The sequence below is a fragment of the Prionailurus bengalensis genome, chromosome B4, assembly GCF_016509475.1.
Source record: "Prionailurus bengalensis isolate Pbe53 chromosome B4, Fcat_Pben_1.1_paternal_pri, whole genome shotgun sequence".
NCBI classification, from domain to species: Eukaryota; Metazoa; Chordata; class Mammalia; order Carnivora; family Felidae; genus Prionailurus; species Prionailurus bengalensis.
Genome location: NC_057358.1, coordinates 1,169,397 through 1,190,630, shown reverse-complemented (window position 1 = coordinate 1,190,630; position 21,234 = coordinate 1,169,397). Strand labels below are relative to the sequence as shown.

Genomic DNA, 21,234 nt, shown 5'->3' with positions numbered 1-21,234 from the left:
CAACAGAGATTTGTACCCTCATTGTCATCATCGTGGGGCATCCCTGGCTTGCATACCCAGGGCTCAGTCTCTCATCTTGGTTCTTCCTTCTGTGGATGACTTACAGATCAGTCAAAATTGGATCTCATCAAGTACCTCATTGGTGAGGATCAAAAAGCAATCTGAAACCTCTTAAAAGTTTACTTTCTTCAAGGAGTACAGCAGTCTTTCTCCCTAAGACATGGGCTTGAGGTACAATGAAAATGTAGTCAAAGAACTTCAGTTCCTACAAACAATGATAAAATAGACTGGAAATTACTTTGAGATCTATAAAAGAAGGTGCCTATATAAATCCACATATTTTTGATTATTTTATGCCTTCAGTAATGATAAATAAGAAATCCTATTTCCAGGACTTCAAAACTTAAATAGAACATTTTTAAAGGAAGTATCTTTAGTATCCATGCATGTCGCCATATGTATATAAATGCTGGAATAACTGTGCTATATATCATTTGTATGCAAAGCAGTTAACCATTTCCATATCCCAATATAATCCAGACTTAATGTGCAGAACTTTTTTAAAGAAAGACAGGATAAAAACAATCTTCACCTTGTTCATGCTAGTTCTCCAAATAACCATGGACTATGGGGTGTGGCGTAGGTGTGTGTGCCTCTGTGTGTGTGTGTGTGTGTGTGTGGAGGGGGCTCCAGAAGGGAAAGGAGAATATGAAATGGAGGCATGAGGGACCCACAGGAACCAGTCATAGGCTCCATCTCGTCCTCATAGAGACCCTGGGGGACAATGGACACCCTGTTGTACTGTCCATGCCCTATCTCATCCACCCCCATAGCCCAGGAGGCAGGCATCATGATTCGCCCTAGTTTAAGATGCAATAATTATGTCTCAGTGGTCATGAGTAACTTTCCCAAGGTTAAGGAGCTAGGAAACGTAGGGCCTACAGAACACAGCCCACAGGCCAGATCCCACCCACTTCCTTTCTGTATGGCCCGTGAATGAAGCATGGTTTTCACATTTTTAGATGGCTGAGAAAGGTGAAAAGAGTAATATCTCACAACAAATGAAAGTTATATGGAACTCAGATTTCAGCATCCATAAAGTGGAATGCAGCCACACTCATTCACTGACCTGTCTATGCTGTGGCAGCACAGTGAGTGGCTGGACAGAGGCCAAAAGGCCACGGAGCCTCTGATATTTACTGTCTGGCCCATTATACAAAGTCAGCTGACCTGGTCTAGAGGTGGCACTCTGGAGCCCAGCTCTGTACCAGTTACTGCCCCCCTCCACTGGGACACTTATCTGTGCTTCCCCAGACTAGCAGGTGTCCACGGCACGGGGGCCCCCCTCCTCCCAATCACTCCGGGTGGGGATTCACCCTCTGCACAAACAGGGTCCCAGCCTCTCACAGCTGCCTCTTACCTCCTAGTCAACAGCAGTAAGCACATCGTCAGGAAGCTCCGTGGACATCTACGCACCAAGATCGAGTCTGGGGAAGGGACCGTCCCCGTCCGGGGCCCCAGCACCGTACAGACATGGGATGGCGTCCTGCTGGGTGAGCAACTGGTCACCATGTCCTGCACAGACAAGATTGCCAGGTAACGGCCCCCTTGCTCACCTCCGCCCAGGTGGCTGCGGCCTGGCGAGGTCTGAGTGAGGGTGGAACAGGGAAGGTGTCCTGGGGGAGCAGGAAGCCTTATCCCTCTGCCTCTCTCACAGGCCACACTCTCAGCTGCATGTGCGTGCCCAAGCAAGGGCCTGGTTGCTGCAGGCTGCGGCCAGCAGGCACTCTCACAGAAACACGGGCTCAGGGCAGCATCCCAGTGGTCCAGCTCCACCAGGCTGGCTCACGGGGCCATCGAGAAGCAGACAGAGCTTTCCAGGCCCACCTTTGCTGAGCACGGCCCTGGGAGCCACTCCCCACCCAAGTAGCCAGCCCACCTCACAGACCCCACAGCTCTCCAGAAAGCTGGGCCTTTTTGCCTCCAGCATGTGGGCCCTGCCATCAGATCTCCCTAAAGTGTGACAGACCTTCCAGAAAACGTGTCCACCCATGATGCCAGCTGGGTGGGAGTTCCCCCTCTGTGCCAGGAAAGAGTCTCTTTTTAGATGGAACATCAAAAGTCCCCCCTTGAAGGCTCTGGGCAGGGAGCCAGCAGGAGGAAGAGGGATTTACAAAGGGCATGCAGGTGCCCCTCAAAGGCACCTTGTCCTCAGGGAGAGCCCTCTTGCTCACGACCCCACCACCCTCTTCCTGTGTTCCCAGATGCCATCCCCACAGAGGAGCATTCCTGTCACTTGGGTTTGGAAACCATCCCAGAGCACCTGGGGATGGCAGGGAGGGAACACTGCAGCAAGAGTTTGCCCCAAGACAGCCGTAAACTGTTCCAGAGCCACCCTGATGGTGACAGTAACAATGAGGTTATTGTTAAGAGTGCATCAAAACATCTCTTGGACACTTGGTTACGCTCATTAATCTGTAATCTGTAAACTAAGTAAAAATAGTAAGTTCTATGTAGATGGGGTCTTGGGGCGAGCCCCACCCCACCCAGCCACATTGCTGTCCCCAAGGTCCTTGGCCTGGAAAGCCCTCGGGTTGGAACTCACCAGAGACAGGAGAGCAAGGTTAAGGGGTGGGGGTGATGTGGAGGCCCAAGGGAAGCCAGACCAGGTGCAAGCAATGGAGGACCACACCTAGAATGTGCCACCACCACGGGGGGACCTGGAGGCAAGATGAAGGTGGCAGGGTGTCCCCACAGGGCCCAGGGAAGGTGCACCCTCCCAGGTATGGTTCCCGGGAGGTGGACACCAGTGAGGCAGGACTGTCTGCCCATCGGTCGATCAGACGACACTTAGCACAGGGCTGGGCATGCCCACTGCTCCGCAGGTGTTTGCTGACTGGCCAGACGCCTGCTTTACCAGGAGATGCGGTGTGTCTCCTGGGAGGCCAAGAGAGGAGCTGTTGGGTGAGGCAAGAGCAAGGACAGGGCAGAGCGAGGGGAGGCCACTGTCTGTGGGCCGGGGACCCAGGCCTGCCCCAGGCCACTGCAGGCCCTGCACATGGCGCCCCTGCCTCCTCAGACTTCTCAGGCTGAGTGGCAAAGCCAAACTCTCCTGGGGAATTACCAAATAGCTACAGGAAAAGTAGGGCCATTTACCTACCTCCCTGGCTGTGACTGTCAGGGCCAGCAGAGGCGACAGGACAGCCTAATGACAATAAATCAAAGCACTGATTTCTGCATCAAACGAACAGCCCAGACTCGTCAAGCAGCTCATCTTCCAGAAGAAAATGTATTCCTCCTTTGTAATAATCTCATCTATTCAAGAAGCAGGAAAAAAGGGGCAATTTTCACTCAATGGAAATCTTCTGGGTGCCTGAAGATCACATTGGGCTTCTAAATTAACTCTCTGACTCCCTGGAAGAATGAAGTGAATTAACACTGCAGAAGTGTGATTTCATTGTCTTTGGGACCTTAAACGTCAACCGGCAGCAAATCAAACCCGGGATACAGAATGCACAGCAGGGCCATTGTTCACAGGTGTGTCCACGGCGATGCACCTGCTCCGAAGCCAGGCTCCACTTTTTTTAATAACATCTGGAAAAACAAAAGCCCACTTGCATCCCCGCAGGGGGTTCACACGGTACCCTGGGTACACGTGTGGAGACACTGACCATCACAGCTCTGGGCAGCCTGGAAGGTCAGCTGTCTCTCCCTGAGCTGAGCCAGGAACTAATGGACAGAGCCAGGTGGACCCCAGCCCCGCAGGCAGTCCCTCTCCGTGCACTGAGCTCAGGTCCCTACATCTAGTAGCAGGGCCACTGAGGGGCACACAGAGCCCTCCCCTCACTCATTCATCTCTCCAAGCCCTCACCCACCTTCCTACTGCCCCCCAGCCCCATTTTCTCTTCCTCTCTGCCTCCCCCTGTGTCTGTGTCTCCGTGTCTGTCTCTGCCGCCCCCCCCCCCAAAAATGCAGGGACTGCTTGCTTCTGCGTGGAAGGGCCAAGCTCAGGGCCCATCTCTCCACAGTGAGGTGCAGGTGTGGCTCTTGCTAGACAGTACTTGCTGGCGCCCCTGCACACTGGGCCAAGGATGGCGGCGATGATGAAGGAAGATCATGCGCTGTGGTGCAGCAGTGTCTGCATGGCCCCGCACACAAGTCGAGGGTGTCAGCACCAATGCGTGAGTTATGTCGGCGCACGCGGCAGGGTTTGAACGGAAGCACACAATGGCATGTGACTCAAGACCACAAGCGTCTGCAACACACGTGACTTGTGCAGAGGCTTCACAAAGGGACCACCCGGTGATGTACATGTGCGTCTGTTTTCTGTCCTGTACAGAAACGAAATCACGCCTAGGGCTTCAGTAACGTTCCAAATAAGGACTCTTCCTACAGAAACACAGAGAAAGTGTTCCAACTCGGAGAGCTCATGCTGCCATCCTGGCACATTTGAGGTTCTGCATGGAGAGTGTGGGTATGAGCTCGGAGATGTGCAAGTCACGTCTGCCTTTCAGGAGCCTATGGCTGGGGGAGGACCTACCTGGCTCTCAAATCTGTAAGCACAACACGCCACACGCTGGGCAGGGCCTCCAGGGCCTCCAGGGCCAACGTGGCTGATGAGCTGATGGTTTTCAGGCAACTTTGAACGCCGACTGTCAGACTTAGCTGTTAATACGAGTCAGATAACAGCGACTCACAGCTAAATAAGTTATATCAAAAATAAAGGCAGGAAACACTCAAAACTCACCGCCTCCTAATTATTTACTGTTATTTGTGCCCTTTCCACACCCATTGTGTCTGTATCTCGGAGGTCCACAAAATGTCAGCTCCTGCACACCTTGTCCCAAATCTGTGCTCACTGGCCTCACACCAGCCCCATGAAATTGGCCACAGGGATGGTACTTACACCATGGAAATTGGCAAAGGTTACAAATCAGTGCCTTTTCTTTTCTGGAGAGCCGGCTGTTAGCAGCACACCAGTGACATCAGAGTCATGCAGGACCTTACCAAGTTATGGACACTAGAAATGACACGTGTGTCCTCTCACTTGGGAGGACGTGAACACATCAGGACAGGAATCAAAACAGGCGTGTGTGTGCAGGTGGGAGACACAGGCCTGTCCCATCCCGTCTGGGACCCCAGTCCCAATGCTGCCCCTCATCACTCCTCTGGGGGCCAGAGCCTGCCTCCCTGGTGCCCCCTCTCATCCTCCCCTCTGCTTCCCTAGCCCCGTCTCCCTCTCATTCATTCCCACATCTGCTGGCCTGACCCTGGCTGCGCTGTCGTCACACAGCTCATCCTTCTCACCAAGCAAACAAACCCCCCACCAGTGCGGACACACTGCCTTCCTAACACAGGCATCCTGGGAGAACCGTCCACAATCAGCCCCAGCCGGAGGCACCTGGCTTCAGTCTGCACCACGTGGGCAAGGTCGTCCCCACGGAGGCTGACAAGGGCACCACCCTCCCGTCCCTCATGTCACTAGTGGGTCCCATGGGGCTGCCTGCTCTTCCTACCCTGGTCCACCCACCCCTTGAGCACTACATCACATTCACACTTGCAAGAGAAACAGAGAAGTGGACAGGTATAGGAGAAAGGGTGACGGAGGCAGTCCTGGCGTCTGAACCCCAGAGCCTGCGTGTGGGACGTTGTGAGGCAGACAGACCGGGAGCAGATGACCGGGCCAGCAGGGGCTGCCGAGGACAGTCATCAGTGAACACGTGGAAGCTCCTGGCTGTTGCTTCGGGAGAACAGCAGGAAAGACAGAGCTGTCTCGGACTTTCCAGCCACTCCCCCATCTGATGAGGCGCCAAACCCTGAAGTTCTGTGCCTTCACGCAGCACAAACAGGTGCCTCCCATTGGCGGTCGGGAAATACCGCACCAACGTGACCTGTCTATGCCCAGAGCAGCCACAACGTCCAACGTGAAAAGTGTGGCTCGGGGGGCCCAATGGGAACCAGAAGCTAAGGGCCTACTTCCTTCCAATGGCCCAGACGGCCTGTCAAATGCAGGGGTCCAGCCTCCGCTGACCCCTCACGCTGCCCACCGGCTGCCAACGCTAACGGTTATTTGTGCTGCCCAGAGACTGTCAGGAAGGGTCACAGACAAGTAAGTCTAACTGCTGACTGTCATCCCAAGGGTGTGACCCCAAAGCTGCTTGGACCCACAAGCTGTGTCCACACAGTAGTTCAGAAGTTTCTCCAATCGCAGGTGGAGTTGTAGTCGAGCAGCCATGAAACAGAAATAGTCGGCTGACTTAATTACCTATCACATGTGACTTTTCTGTATTTAGATAAAAATAAATGAATAAAATTGTATTTTTAACTAAGGTAAAGAAAGTGCATCCACCAGATTTGCAAATCCCTTCATATCCGTGTGTAATGAACAGGGAACCGCCAATGTCTAAAGACCTAAACAACCAGCAACTCTAAACAACTCTAAACTCTAAACAACTCTAAACAACTCTCCTCCCAGAGATCAAAACCAATACACAGGGGTCACTTTTGGATCAATGACATGTAAGCAATGTCAATTAAAGCACCATACATACCCTGAGTACGATTTCGTGACTAACAATTGACGTCATTTTACAACGTCAGCGGTAAGAGTGCAAACACAGATTTACAGCACAACATGTTATAGAAAGCTTGAAATTTTTACAGTGGTTTAAAATGAGCCATAAGATATTGTGAACACATTTCCTGGATTCCAGCCATTGGATAAGTGCTCACACTGCCTGCGTATTCTCTACGGCTTCCAGTTGGTCTTTTGTGTCCTCTGGCCTTGCCTGAAGACCACCCCCCACCTCACCCTGCCACAGCCCTGCAGCAGCAGCCGCATCCTGGGCGAGCAAGATGACCGAGTGCCCCTGTTCCCCACGAGGACAAGAGCCTCACTACAGAGAAGGTCAATCCCCCCTAGGCCAGCAATATGACTCTCCCACAAGCCCTCTAGGATTCTCTGGAAATCACATAACTAATTCTGCCCATTACAAGAGGGGCTCAGCCCTCCTCAGAGATGGGAGCTCCTGTGTACATCCCTCTGTCCACAGGCAACTTTTCTACCCTTCAAGACGGACGATTCAGGGCTCACTCGGCCTGGTCCCCCATCCACCTGAAACACCACCACCACCCCCCAAGGATCTGAGGCTCAGTGACAGGCAGAACTCCGCCTATGTCACCTGGAGATCTCCCACCCACCTCTGAGCAGCAAGAACAACGCTGGTTATACATCAGTGCTTATTGGCCTCAAAGGACCATTTTTCACCTGGGAAGAGTCTTGTCTCATGGAAGTGGCCTATTTTATGCCTCGCCCCCCAGCAGACGCTACATATAAGGGAGTGAGTAGAAATCATGTGCACCCCTGGGCCCCCCACCAGGGTTGTAGAACACACAGAGTGTGGCAGGTGCCCACGGATGTGATGCTCACTTAGCCATCTTGAGACAGAAAGGGGCTGTGGACGGTGCTGCTGGCTCACCGAGACTACCCAGGAGCAACAAACCGAGTCCAGCCCTGTGAGGGGACGATGGACTCAGAAGCACAGACTTCCTACCACTAGATGTGCAGGCTGGGGTCCCCTCCCTGTCGATTGCCCTGCGCTGCAGAGGGGAGAACATGGGAGGGTGGCCAGCACCTGGCCAGGAGCCAGGTGGCCTGTGCCCAGCGAGGTTTCCTGCATCTCAGGGGCAGGGGTGTCACAGCCAGGAGGGCAGGGCTTCTGTGGCCTGGGACAGTGGAGGGCCGGCACCCAGCCACGCCTGTAGAGTGAAACCACACAAGCTGAGCAGCTGGCAAGGCTCTGGGCCCAGGATGCAGAGAGAGTGGACAAAGGCCACAGCTACAGATGCAACCCTCATACGGTTTCTCTCAGTAAGTCCAGTGCTCAAGCAACCGTCCAAGGTGAACAGGGCAGCTGCTGGTATGGTGATGTCATTCCATTAAACTCCTGTCCAAAGGCAGGGGACCCAAGACCTGAGAAGCGTGTGTGCCTGAGTTAACACGGCTAACCACATCTCCTCTCCTGAAGGCTTCATTCTGGACACAGGTGGGTCCCTTGCCTGACGGAGCTCATGCTCAGCTCCTTCTGGAAGTAAGGCCTGGGGTATCCTGCACAGTGGTGGGGGGCAACTGATGGACCCCTACCCCAAGCCCAAAAGACAAACACTGCAAATCAGAGTATTGCTCCCCTTTTGATGGGAAAAGACACCCCAGAACCTTGAAATATGGAGATACAGACTAATTTTTTTTCCCTTAAAACATAATTTTGACATTGAACATGCACAAAACGAAAGGTGGTTTCTTTTGTTGGGAACAAAGTCATCAGAATCACTAGGAAAATTCTTGGGTCATCAAAGTCTTTTGAAAGTGAAATAATTTCTTCTTTGTAGATTCTGTAGAAATGGCATAAATGCTATCTTGACGATAAAAGTGGTCCCAGTGCTCCAGACCCGGCGGGGGGGGGGGGGGGGGGGAGGAGGTCAATCCTGTGTGGATGAGCTGGCTTTGCACGGAAAACCAAACCAAACCACAAAGTTCCCGGCTGGAGGCGGCCCCCAGATGGGGGCAACTGAGCAGAATCAAGACCAAGCAGTCACATCCGCTACTGCCAAGGAAGAGCTCAGAGCAAGCCCAACCACACAGAGAGGCTTTCCCTCCATGACAAAGTCAAACCCAATGAAGAGATAGGAGAACAAGGTGGAAAGCAGAGAAGAAACCACTGGTGATACCCCAGCAGACCCAGAAGACAGCCGCAAGCTTCTGCTCTGTTACCCAGAGCCTCCCGCCTCTGCTCACAGTTCCTGCTGTGCACAGGTGAACAGACAGCCATCCCTTATCCCGTGTGCAGGCCTGGCTGCGGCAGATGGCTGGCCATCCCTTATCCACCCTGTGCTCGTGGTGCCCTGCAGTCTGTCTCAGAGCAATCCATCCATCAGCATGCTCCCGTCGCTGGTCATCTGGGATGCTCCCACCTGACTGCTACTGGGAAGAATGTTTCCCCTAATGTCTGCACACAAAAGTTTTTTTCCCAAATCTCCAAGTATGTATTCAGATATACTCCCCTCTGTGGGTCATAGACCCCACCACGGCAGAGGGGAAACAGAAGGTTCTCATAAACGAGACAGGCTGGGACCTCTGGGTGGGCCACAGCAGGTGCACTGGGCTGGATGGTAGCCTCCAAAAAGATATTCCATGTCCTCACTCCCAGAATCTGCAAATGTGCCCTTACAGGATGGGACTCAGGTGTCCTCACACCCGGAACCTGTGAATGTGCCCTTACAGGATGGGACTCAGGCAAGCATGAGAGGAGGAACTTACCCTGGGTTATTCAGGCTGGTTCTAGATCCTCATAAGAGACAGGCAGAGGGAGCTGGGGACAAGAAGAGGTCACACAGAGGAAAATTCCATGTGGGGGTGGACACAGAGGCTGGAGTGACATGTCCACAAGCTGAGAACACCAAGGATGGCCAGAAGCCAGCAGAAGATCCAAGAAAGGTCTGGCACAGACTCTCTCAGAGCCTCTGGAGGCTTCACAGCCCTGCCCACACCTTGACTTCAGTGTTCTGGCCTCTGGGACTGTAAGAAACCCCCCGGTTTGTGGTGTGTGCCACAGGGCCCCAGAAGACCAGAACAACCAGGTAAGAGGCATTACTCAGACCAACTCATTTGCTCCTTGGAAATTATGGAACCAGAGAAAGTCATAGTAAAGTCAGTTCCCAAAATGCACCCTTCAAGATCGCCATGGTAAAGCCTGGGTGTAACTGCGGGAAATGAGTCGTTTCACTGGGTCAATGAAAGCTGACCTTCAAAACCACAAGTTGACGTTGCGTAGCAGCACAGCAAAGAGCAGTGCAACTTCCCTTCAAAAAGATCAAACAGCAAACACTGCACATCCGCGAGACGGGAGGGACAGACGGCACCAATGCCACTGCCATGGTGCACTGTCCTGAATGCGGGGTCTGCTCGTCCGCCATCTACAGCCTCGCCGACAGGCAAACGCCCACCTCCCAGAAGGATAGGCAAACCAAAGCCATGCTTTTTGCCTTTGCCTCTGAGAATCCAAAGTTAGCGGCACATAAAAATCTAAATCTTCTGGAACTAATGTTCCTTTAGATATGGTTTCTAATTTTAAGTACCTGAGCTTGATTATTGATCACAATGTGTCTTTAAATGAACAGATTAAAACTTTCTCCATAAAAATGAACTGTAAAAAATTATAGCTGTTCTCTGGGGAGCGAGGCACTGTCTGACTTCTAAACTTAGATTCCAGATGTGAAGAGTGCTTTCTCTGTGTGCCATGCCACCCTCCCCCCCTCCCCACCCCAGCCCCCCATCTATGGCTGCGTCCCCCTGCCTCCCCGTCCCAGCACCCCCCCTTCCCGCCCCAGCCCCCCATCTATGGCTGTGCTCCACTCCACCCCCCATCTGTGGCGGTCGTCTTGTTGAAGTCTCACCAGCCTCACCAGCTCTGCAGAAATCAACTGGAGGTGTTGGTCATTTTCCAGTCTCGGAATACAGGTCCTTGTAAAATAGGTGCTTCCTAGATACCCAACCCCAGAGTGCTTGCAGCCTGGTTTAACAATCCTCTCGCACCTCTTGTACCAGAGATTGTGTGGTAACCTTACTATAGCTTCTGCACCAGTCTTACCTAATCTCTAGTGATAAATTCAATACTATGGATCCAACAGAGAAGTAGGAGCAACAGTCAGGGACACTGTGTGTCTGCTGCCTCCACTGCTTTTGCAACAACAGCTAAGGCAGGCACACACGTGAGTATCAACCCACCATCCACAGCCATCCACCCCAGGACGCTGAAAAGGGCTGAGAAACTCGGTTTCTGCAAAACAAGCTAGAGACCTGGTTGGCCCACAGGAGACAATACCAAGAGCGTGTTGGCAATGTGACAGTACAGGCCAGACCACAGACATCTCATGAATAGTACAGATGTTGGCTGGACGTGCTGGGGGTCCTGGTGATGGGGCTGAGAGAAGGACACTGGGCCCAGAGACTTGAGAAGCAACAGCCTTGAGCACAGGTCTGTGCAGAAAGAGCCTGTGTGGCACACGCAGTGTTGGAAGCTTCTTTACCTTACAGTTTCCATCTTCACAAAAGAAACAAAAGATATTCCCTAGAGTAAGTAACATGTGACATTTGTCCCCCAGGAGCCAAGGGGCCAAATGCAGCCCCTGTAAGGGGGGTCATGGAGTCCAGCTCTGAGAGTCAGCCAGAGGCCCAGCACAGAGCCCACGTTCGGCACTAGAAACCCCACACACCCTAGAGACCGTTGCCCCCCATATGCAGAACTTGTCAGCACCAAGAATGGAACGACCTAGTCACAGAGCTGCTGTCTGTCTGGTGAAAGCGTTCACAGTATACCGGTCTGTCAGGGGCAGATGGAGCCAGAAATGTGATGTCGAGAGGGAGGACACTTCCCAGGTAGGTTTCAGAGCACAGAAACAAGACACCACGTGAAGCAGAATTTCTTCCAGCTGAAAACACACAGAAGCGGCACATCGTCCTGACCCCAACCTGACCTCCAGGGCACCTGTGTCCCCTACGTCTGCAGTCAGAGCCCACATCCACTGCACACGGTCCTGCACTGTCCGGGCTACCCTGGTCGCCATGACATAACCAGACTTCCTAAGGGGTTACTGGGAGCAAGGTCACCTGGGAAAATGCAGTGGATTGCACAAGGCTTGTCCACTGTCTGTAACAACCACGCCCAAACCTAGTGGCCTCAAACGAGTCATTTGTTCTGTGTGCAGACCTTCAGTGTGGGGGACAGGGGCTCAAGAGGATGTCTCATTTGGGCTCCATGGGGTCAGCCAGGGCAGCTCCCTGGGGCCAGAGGGCCCCCTTTAGATGGCACGCTCACATGGCTGGCCAGCTGGTGTTGACGATCCGCTAGGAGCTCGGCCAGACTGTGGGCTGAGACCGGGTTCCCCTTCATGGACTCCTGGGTCGGGATCCATAAGGAGATGGTCTTGAATCCATTTTGAGTTGATTTGGGGGTATGGTGTCAGGAAGTGGTCTGGTTTCATTCTTCTGCATGTAGCTCTCCAGTGTTTCCAGCACATTTATTAGAGACTGTTCTTGCTCCGTTGTGTATTCTTAGACCCTTTGTTGTAAATTAATTGACTGTATAAGCATGGGTTTATTTCTGGGCTCTCTATCCTGTTCCATTGATCTGTGTGCCTATTTTTATGCCAAGTAAGTGTATGTCTCTGATGGTACTTGAAGACGGTACCACGGACCTCACTGTAATTTTACAGAGTTACATCTTCCCACAGGGCCACATCAAGGTGGCAAAAACAGTAGGCAAGGACCCCAACTGTCCACAGTATGTAACAGTCATCACCATCCTGTCTCATGTGCCAGGCACACACCAGCGGTGACCACCTGAGCCAGGGCTCAGAGGGCTCACCCCTGCGACTGTTTCCGCTGGTCCTTAGAAGCCACAACTTGAACTGAGCATGGAGACGACATCTCCTGGTGAAAGAAATGCAGCTTTTCCCAAGGCGCTGCCTCCACTTATCTCTGGTATTTCCGTATTCCATGATTGACAAACAGACAAAAAGATATTTATTGAGGGATTATCTATACTGAAAACCAGACAAGGGATTTTTTTTCTCTGTCAACATTGCAGAAATATCAGCTGTTTGAACAAAAGGAGAGGTATATTCATTCGATCCTGGACATTGAAAATTCCCCAGTTTATGTTCAGGAAGACATTTGGTATTATTGATCAGGTTAGCTGAATGAGTTTAAACTCCTATAGCCAGATAAGAAGAAGGCTGATTTTCTCTTTATTATAAAGGTTATTGAGAGGGAACTAGATATAGAAGGTATTTGGGGTTTTTTTGACGATCCCACAGACTCAGAACCACTTGAATATGTTCCAGAAGTCTCTTCAGCACCAATACTTGGATGGCCCACAGGATAGCGCTGTCTCTTCCGGAAGTACTAATTTTCTTGTTCAAGACTTGGCTTATTTCAAGCAAGCACTTTGTTATCAATGGGGGAAATGTCCATTTACCTGCTTTTAATTCATAAGGAATGTTCAAACTTCACTAGCGGTCAGAGAGATAACAAGACACCACTTCAGCCGCCTGCGTCCCGGAGCGCTTTGCCATCCCATCAATGGCGACCTGGCCTCGTAACTGCGATTTACTACGTCTGTGACCCTTGCTGCAAGAGCGTCTCCCAAAGCAGGAGATCCTACACGTGGGTCAGGAGTAAAGCACACACTTAAACCACAAATATTGCACACCTCCAGAGTGAAAGGGATTACTCACTACATGTGCTGTCTCTCTGTTTCTTGGCGTACCTTCAAATCTGGGAAGGAGGTATTCGAAATCCCAAATGAAGTGACTCTGTTGAACTTGTCCTCACTTTCTGGTGTGTCCTTGGCCCTGCCCAGAAATACAGTCTCAGATTTAAGGGAAGGAACCCAATCCCTCAAAAACATCAGTGTTCCTTCCATGGAAAGTTCATGTACCTCCTCTCCGGGATTTTGTGGGAATTCTGTAATTCATCAGTGAAAAGTGAGGGAAAGGCAGCCTCCCCAGGGCCCCAGCTGGTGTGCCCGCTTGTACAGTCAGGTGGGAACAGAAGCCTGGGCAGAGGCAACATCATCAAGTGAAGGGACTCCTACAAAGTAGTGAGAAGTACATGTGCGGCCTTCAGAAATGTGTGCTCCTTCAGAACTTTGCCACATGTACTTTTTAAAATTAGATAATAGCTAGCTAGCTAAATAGATGATAGATAATAGAAAGATACATAGATAGATAATAGATGATGGATACGTTGATAGATGGATAGATTGATAGGTAGATAATAGATGGATGATAGATACATATATAGATACATAAGATACACAGATATCTCCAAAGGACAGCAGTTTCAGGCCTTTCTAAAAGAAATGATGTGACTTACAGAAATGACCACAATTATTTTTTAAGTGAAGTTATGCAAATCTGATAGACTAAAGTAAATGTTTCATAAAACCAATGACTGTTTAAATTGTAGGACTAAATTGTTTGTATATAAATATTACCTTTTATATTCCATTTGAGTTTTATGTAGATGAACACATTACTTTAATGACCCGCGTTTGCGGGGAGACTCGGTTCCCGCCCGCCAGATGGCTGCCTTTTCTTGCATGAGATTAAAACATGTCTCTCATTCACTGTGATGCTTCTGAGGCAAATTAATATCGCCAGCTAAATTGCTTGTGTTTTCGGAATAAAATTTAAAGAGAACTTTTTAAAGCGATTGGTGTCACAGGTTCTCAGAGCAGATTGCTCTCCAGGTAGGGCATGCTGGTTTTAAACATGCGGTAATTAATGGAAAGAATTCTGTGTTAATTGACTGCTTCAGGAAAGGGAAATATAATGACTCCTTATTAATCATGAAAAGAAATGTACAGCGTGGAGGCACCACGGTAATTGCTCTAACAGCGGAGAAATGTTAATTAATGAAAAGAACAATGATGTAAGAAATTAGCTGCATAATGTCAGCCTCCGACGGAGGCTGGGTTGGGTTCGAAACACGTTATTTACAGTGGAAACCACAAACCGTTGCCTCAAACAGATACATGTAACCTTGTACCACCCAAGTTTAGGGGGAAAAGTCTTAAAATGCTGCTGTCATCTTTGCTTGCAGAAGCAAAAACACCTGCCCGGGGCTATATTTATGTCACAGGAGAGCGGCCTTGTCCTTCATGTCTGCTCTGGGCTTCTAAAACCACAATCTTCCTCAGAGCAAAACAGGGCCATTTATTAATGTCATTTAATTTCCACACAACAGGTCATTCTGACTGCTGAGGACAAAAGGAGGAGAAAGCATTTTTCCCTAAACTGAAATAAATAAACTCCCTTCTGATATTTCCCTGCTCACGTAAAGAAAAATTCAGATTTACTTTGGGGACACTGTCTTTTTTTTTTTAACCTAATTTCAAGTCCCTGAGAGAATATGTAGCTTCCAGTCCATCTAACAACTCATTTTCCAGAAAAGGAAGCCGCGTTCATTAAAATGCAGAGCCCCCCATCAGACCCCTGCACGGCATTGAGGGGCTCAGAACCATCAGTCGCCTAAGCTGGGGTTGCTCCCGGTCCGTGTGCCAAGGAGCTTGTCCTTTGGCCTGCTTGATGGGGGGTCACAGCCCCCACAGCCCGGGGCCGAGGGCAGGAGGGGAGGGGGTTCGCACAGCACCCCCAGGTGGAGGGCTGGCGCGGAGGGGGGGCTCTCACAGCCAGTGCCCTATGGGGAGGGGAGGAGGGAAGGGAGGCTGCTCTGGGGGCACAGAGGGTACCCACCTTCGGGGGCACCGCGCTGATGCCCTTTCCTTCCAGGTGGAATGTGCTGGGACTGCAGGGCGCGCTGCTCTGCCACTTCATCGAGCCCGTGTACCTGCACAGCATCATCGTGGGGAGTCTGCACCACACCGGCCATCTCTCCCGGGTGATGAGCCACCGGACCGAGGACATCGGCCAGCTGCCGACCTCCTACAGGCACAACCGGCCCCTCCTCAGTGGTAAGAAAACCCTCCCCGGAGACGCGCACCAATGCCCTCCCATCGGCCCGCCCCATGGGTCCTTACTCGGGCACACGGTACCCATTTTGGCCAACGGCTATTTAAGATTTAGCGAGCAAAGTTACAAAGATCCGAAACAAAATGAGAGGGTCACAGTGCATCCCACGGGCAGGAGTGGGCAGCGTTCTGAGGGGGGCACAGACCAGGACTCAGCGCACCACCTGACCACTGTAACTAGGGGTCTGCAGTGCCCACGCGGTGAAATGCCAGCTTAAGTCTTAGACTAGATCACCTGGGAGAGAAACAGGAAAATTAGAGGTGTTCAGTGCTGCGGCTCAGAGCTGGGCTGGAGATTCACTCCCAGGATTCTGAACTTTCTCTAAATGACATTATCAGGGTGATAATAGTGCCCCACGGGGTGGGAGTGGGAGCAGGCACGGTTCATGAGCAGCGCTTTATGACATTTGGCATGGATTTAAGAAAAGATACCTCCACATTTGTTCATTCTGCACACCGACCACCGACCACAGGCAGCAACTCGCACCTGCTGCTTCAGGAAGAGCCTGGGGCTGGGCTGGCGTGACCAGTCAGGTCCCCGCTGCATTACACGTGAGATCCCGTTCTTAGGACCCCAGACCCTGAGCCAAGAACCACCTCTCTGTTGCTGAGGGAGGAGGTGTGGCCCTCAGGCAGTAGGTCTGAAATCAGCCTGCGTCCAAAACTTGTGTCCCCTGTCCTCAAATCCCTGTGACCATGGTAGAGTCCGGGGGCTCCATGTGTCCAGGGAGGGAGCCTTCCATGCAAAAGTCTGCACACTTCAGCAAGGCCTGAAGATCTGCACACTTCATCTGAAACGGGGTCACAGAGTCTGTCCAGGAACGCAGGACAGTCACCATCTTTTAGGGTCTCACCTTTCCCTGCTGGTCCCCAGGGCCGCTCCTTTGTGGCAGGGGGTCCATTCTTCACCACTGTCCCAGGGGCCAAGGTAACACGATCAGCAAGGCAGGGTTTCCTCAGCACCATCCTCGCTCGAAACCCTGTGCCCAATACTGCAGGGCCCTTGACTCGAACCAGAACCGATTCCGGGCATTGACGGGCCTGTGGGCGGTCTTGCTGGGGGGCGAGCGCCTGAGGGGCCCGGTCTGCACAGAGCGGTGAGGACACAGCACTCGAGTCTCTTTCTGGGAGCGGCTACACGGCCAACACGAGGGAAGGACACTCAGCCACTCGTCCTTCTCAACAAACACGGTGCACGACGCCTCATCACACCAACCGTCTCCATGTCACAGGTGTGGGAAGAGGCTCCTAGAAATTCAGTCACTTGCTGCGATGCTCCATCCATTGACATGGGGCAAGGATTCGAACTCGGCTTGACTACAGAGCTAAGCTCTTTCATCTTTCCACACTGCATCCCGTGGCCCGCACCATTTAACTGATGCCTATATTTTTAATCCCATAAAAATTAATAATGCAAAATGGGAGTGGCAAACCAGCCCAGGGCTCACACAGCCCTGGAGGCTCACTGCCAGCTCACCCAGCGTCAAAGTTTATGAAATTACATTTATTTTTTTTTAAGTTTATGTATTTTGAGAGGGGGGGATGGGGAGGGGCAGAGAGAGAGAGGGAGAGAGAGAATCCCAAGCAGGCTCTGCACTGTCAGTGCAGAGCCCAACACGGGGCTCGAACTCAAGAACCATGAGATCAAACCTGAGCTGAAATCAAGAGTGGGACACTTAACTGACTGAGCCACTCAGGTGCCCCACATTTATTATTTTAAAGTTAGCAGGTTCAGGTGTAGTTCAGTTTCAACCTCTTTCTTTTATTTTTCCTTTTTTTTTTTTTTCCTCAAAATGGCAAAGAATATTTACTTCTTACAGTTGAACTGCCAACACAGCTCCAGAGCGGACCCCAGGAGATCTAGAACTACTGGTTTGGTGCTCAAGTCCAAAATTCCCATCTCGGGGGCGCCGCAAACCACAGTGAGGTTCTTAGTTCCTAAGTAACCGTGAGAGAACTCTGATCTGTCTGCACGGGTGTCACGTGCCATCTTTTCCCAGGCTTCCAGCTCCTCGAGTGGCCTCTCTCCTCTACGTTCATCTCCCAGTGAGGAAGTTACTTAAGCCCCATGAGCACAAGGAATACAGAAAGCAAATACTTACCAGCCTCCGCCAGTGGCTGCTTTTCATTCATCCTTTGGGTACCACACAATACTGCCGGCATCCATTCTTCTGGCAATGCTTTTTAAAAATCCTAAGTTCAACTTGGAACATGTACACATAGATGAAAACAGGAATTGTGAATTATAAGTGTGACACAAGTGAATTTTTTAAAAAATGTAATTAGAGAAATTCAGAACACCTGAAATCATCAAGTGGCAAAGTGCCTGAGACCTACGTGAACCCCCACCCTGCCATCCAGAGGAGTAGTCACCCCTATTTACAACCAGGACAGTGACTAGACACTTCAGTCTATGCTTAGATGCCTATTTAAAATACCGTTTGGGGTACCTGCATGGTTCAGTCAGTTAGGCGTCCGACTTCGGCTCAGGTCACGATCTCACAGTTTGTGGGTTCGAGCCCCACATCAGGCTCTGTGCTGATAGCAGGGAACCTGCTTCGGATGCTCCACCTCCCTCTGTCTCTGCCCTTCCCCCACTCATGCACTTGCACTCCGTCTCTCTCTCTCTCTCAAAAATAAATGAACATTAAAAAAAATACAGTTTTTATTATTGCCGAGATGCAAAGAAGCCCACGCCATCCATGGTTTCTCACCTACATGCTTTTAACTGCAGTGACTGCATTGCTCTGATGGATATTTAAAAACCAATCATTCAAGTTTTGAAAGGAAATCATCAGGATTTTTTGCAACAGAAGAGAGAGAGAGAGATCTTATATAAGGATGATAATGAAACACACTCAAACAAGCACATGAAATCTGCTTGAAGATTCCCTCAAGGTCAGTTTGCAAAATTGCCCGAGAAGATGAAGCCCACATATTAGTGCAGGAGTCCTACGTTTAGCTAGGGCTCAATCAGTTCTGGGTTAATAAGAAGCAGCCGAGCTGAAAAGATGCCCTATTGACATGGTTATAGGGTATACTAATGTCCTCCAAAGAGATCTTGAAACATTCTGCACAGACCAGCCTATACCTACGGGCAAAACACCACAATGTGGACGTCCACACCTCGGCTGCGGAGCAGCCCGAACCCTTCGGCAAGAGTCACATCACCAGGTGGGAGCAGCCACCATAAAGGAGCTTGCCTTTCCCGTTTCTCAGCATATTCGATATGGTGAAAAAATGGTGATGATGACAATCAATAAAAATCTGTGCTCTGAATACTCATCTTTTTAGGAAAACATAAAGTGACATACAAAGTGACTTTGAAGCCTGTTCTTCCAGACCGGGGGTATGGTGTGTCTGAGCTTCCAACCTCAAAGTTGAAGAAAAATAAACTTATTTTTCTTCATCAAGAAAAAGAATCCCAGCCAAGGCAGAAAATCTGGGTGGAATGCACAGGTTCTGTATTCCTCTTAACAGCATATTTAATGGATCTGGTTTTCAACAATGAGCCTTCGTAGTCCACACTGAAGATAAAACTTACAATTAGTTTTACAGCCCATGGCAAGGTCTTGGCAACGAAAATGATATCCAAGAGATGGACGCAGGGAATTGGATGTCAGAACCGCGAGTTCTTTCGGACCCCTGGTTCTTGTGCACGTGATGGAAATCACAGGATCGTGATAAGCAGACATCGGTTGTCTCCCTTCCCAGTGCACATCTTCCCAGAAGCGTAAAAATGGCTAGCTGGCATGTCAGAGCCTTTTCAGACTCCATGTTTCTCAAGGAGCTGAATGTGTTGAAATGTCTACCAACACAGTCTGTAAATCCTGCCCAACACCACCTGCTGGTTGCACTCCAGACACCTCTCTTTAGGGAGCGGTAGTGGGTGGGATGGAGGAGGAGGTCTGTCGCCATGCATAGCCATGCTTTTGTGAGTTCCAGTCTCCAAAGTATTGTCACTCAAGCTGTAGAATCTGACGGGGAGAGCTGCGCCTCTTTAATTCAGGAGAAATTTCTGAAGTCAATGGTCATTAATAGTGTCTTGCAAAACAACCCAGTGGGGTAGGAGCAAACATTGTCTTTTATGCAGATGGTAACGAATTCGCAGTATTATTTTTATACTAAAATAAACACTGGTTTATTATGGAAAAACCTACAAATTTTTCATAAATGTTTAGGATAAAACACATGAGCTTAAAAGTGTATCTGAGCAGCTGCTTTGTCTTGGGGTTGTTAGAAGTAGAAATTTATCTCCTGAGCCCTTGAAGGAATCTTTGGTAGAAAAAGATTATTATAAATCTTGCTAGAATAATCTAAAGGCAATCCTAATATTTTTGCCTAAAGATTGAAATGTTAGATTCAACAAATATTTAATAAGACATTTCCATAGATTAGCACTGATCTCCCCCTGCAAATCAGATGGCACATAGCTTATGATAAATTTACAATTATAGAAAAACCTTGTTTTAGTTTTCTGAGGAGTTTTTCCAAAAATACTTGTATATTAGTCAAGTTACATTTAATTTCCCCCATGATTTTAAGGAATTCGTTCACCAAAGTATTTGAACACCAACCTTAATTCCATTGCTCTTGAAATTTTTACCCTTTAAGGCAAATACTTCCATTGTCAATACATTTCATTTATGCAAACATCAAGAAGTTGGTCAACATAATCCATACTTACTTAATCATTCAACAAATATGTATTGATTGCCTAGGCATACCATGGACAGTTAGTTACACCCTGGGAATGCAGCAGTGAATGAAACGGTCAAAAACCCATGCCCCAGGAAGATTACATTCCAGGGGGGACAAAATGAAAATGCTTTGCAGAAAAATAAAGCAAAGAAAGGATTAAAAGTGAGCTTTGACCTTAAACCAGAGGGTGAGGACAAACCTCACTGGGGGTGACTTTGGAGCAAAATCCTGCAGGAAGAGAGATAATGTGGGGAGGGGCTGCCAGGGAAGAGCCTGGGGGCCAGAAGCAGGAGGAGAGTCTCCAGGGGATTCAGGACAGAGGCCAGGCTTCTGTGGATTAAATCAGGACCAAGTCTGAACCCAGGTAAGCAGGCCCTTGAGGGGTTCCCAGAGCAGTGTGAAACTGTCTCCATTCCCAAATTCACACTGAGGGAACCCCTCTAAGAGCTGGATCAAAATAATGCTACAAAAAAATATGGAAATACAACACGGGCACAGAGCAAAAACTAACCAGGCATGGTAGGAGACAAGACCACTTTAACAAAAGCCAGCAGGCACAGGAGTGGGGAAGGAGTCACAGCTGCAGAGATCACTGTTCTCGGATGCAGACTCACCAGCGAAAAAGAGATGTGAAAAACAAGGAGGGGCGCCTGGGTGGTTCAGTCAGTTGAGCGTCTGACTTCAGCTCAGGTCATGATCTAACAGTGTGTGGGATCGAGCCCCACATCAGGCTCTGTGCTGACAGCTCAAAGCCTGGAGCCTGCTTCAGATTCTGTCTCCCTCTCTCTCTGCCCCTCTCCTTCTCTCTCTCTCTCTCTCTCTCTCTCTCAAGAATAAAGATTTAAAAAAATTTTTTTTTAATGAATAAAAATTTTTTTTAATCTTAAAAAAAATAAGAAGGAAAATGCAGGGGGGAGATAGAAGCCAAAAAAAGAAAAAAAAA

At 50.0% G+C, this 21,234-nt stretch overlaps 1 protein-coding gene across 1 annotated transcript in view; it reads left to right on the top strand.

The window, feature by feature from the left end:
• The window catches only part of ADARB2 (adenosine deaminase RNA specific B2 (inactive)), a 422,811-nt gene that overhangs the window by 381,325 nt on the left and 20,252 nt on the right, over positions 1-21,234 (top strand). The window contains exons 7-8 of the mRNA XM_043563430.1: positions 1,428-1,596; positions 15,352-15,533. Of these exons, the coding sequence (XP_043419365.1) occupies positions 1,428-1,596; positions 15,352-15,533 (351 nt within the window). The remainder of the gene's footprint in view (positions 1-1,427; positions 1,597-15,351; positions 15,534-21,234) is intronic.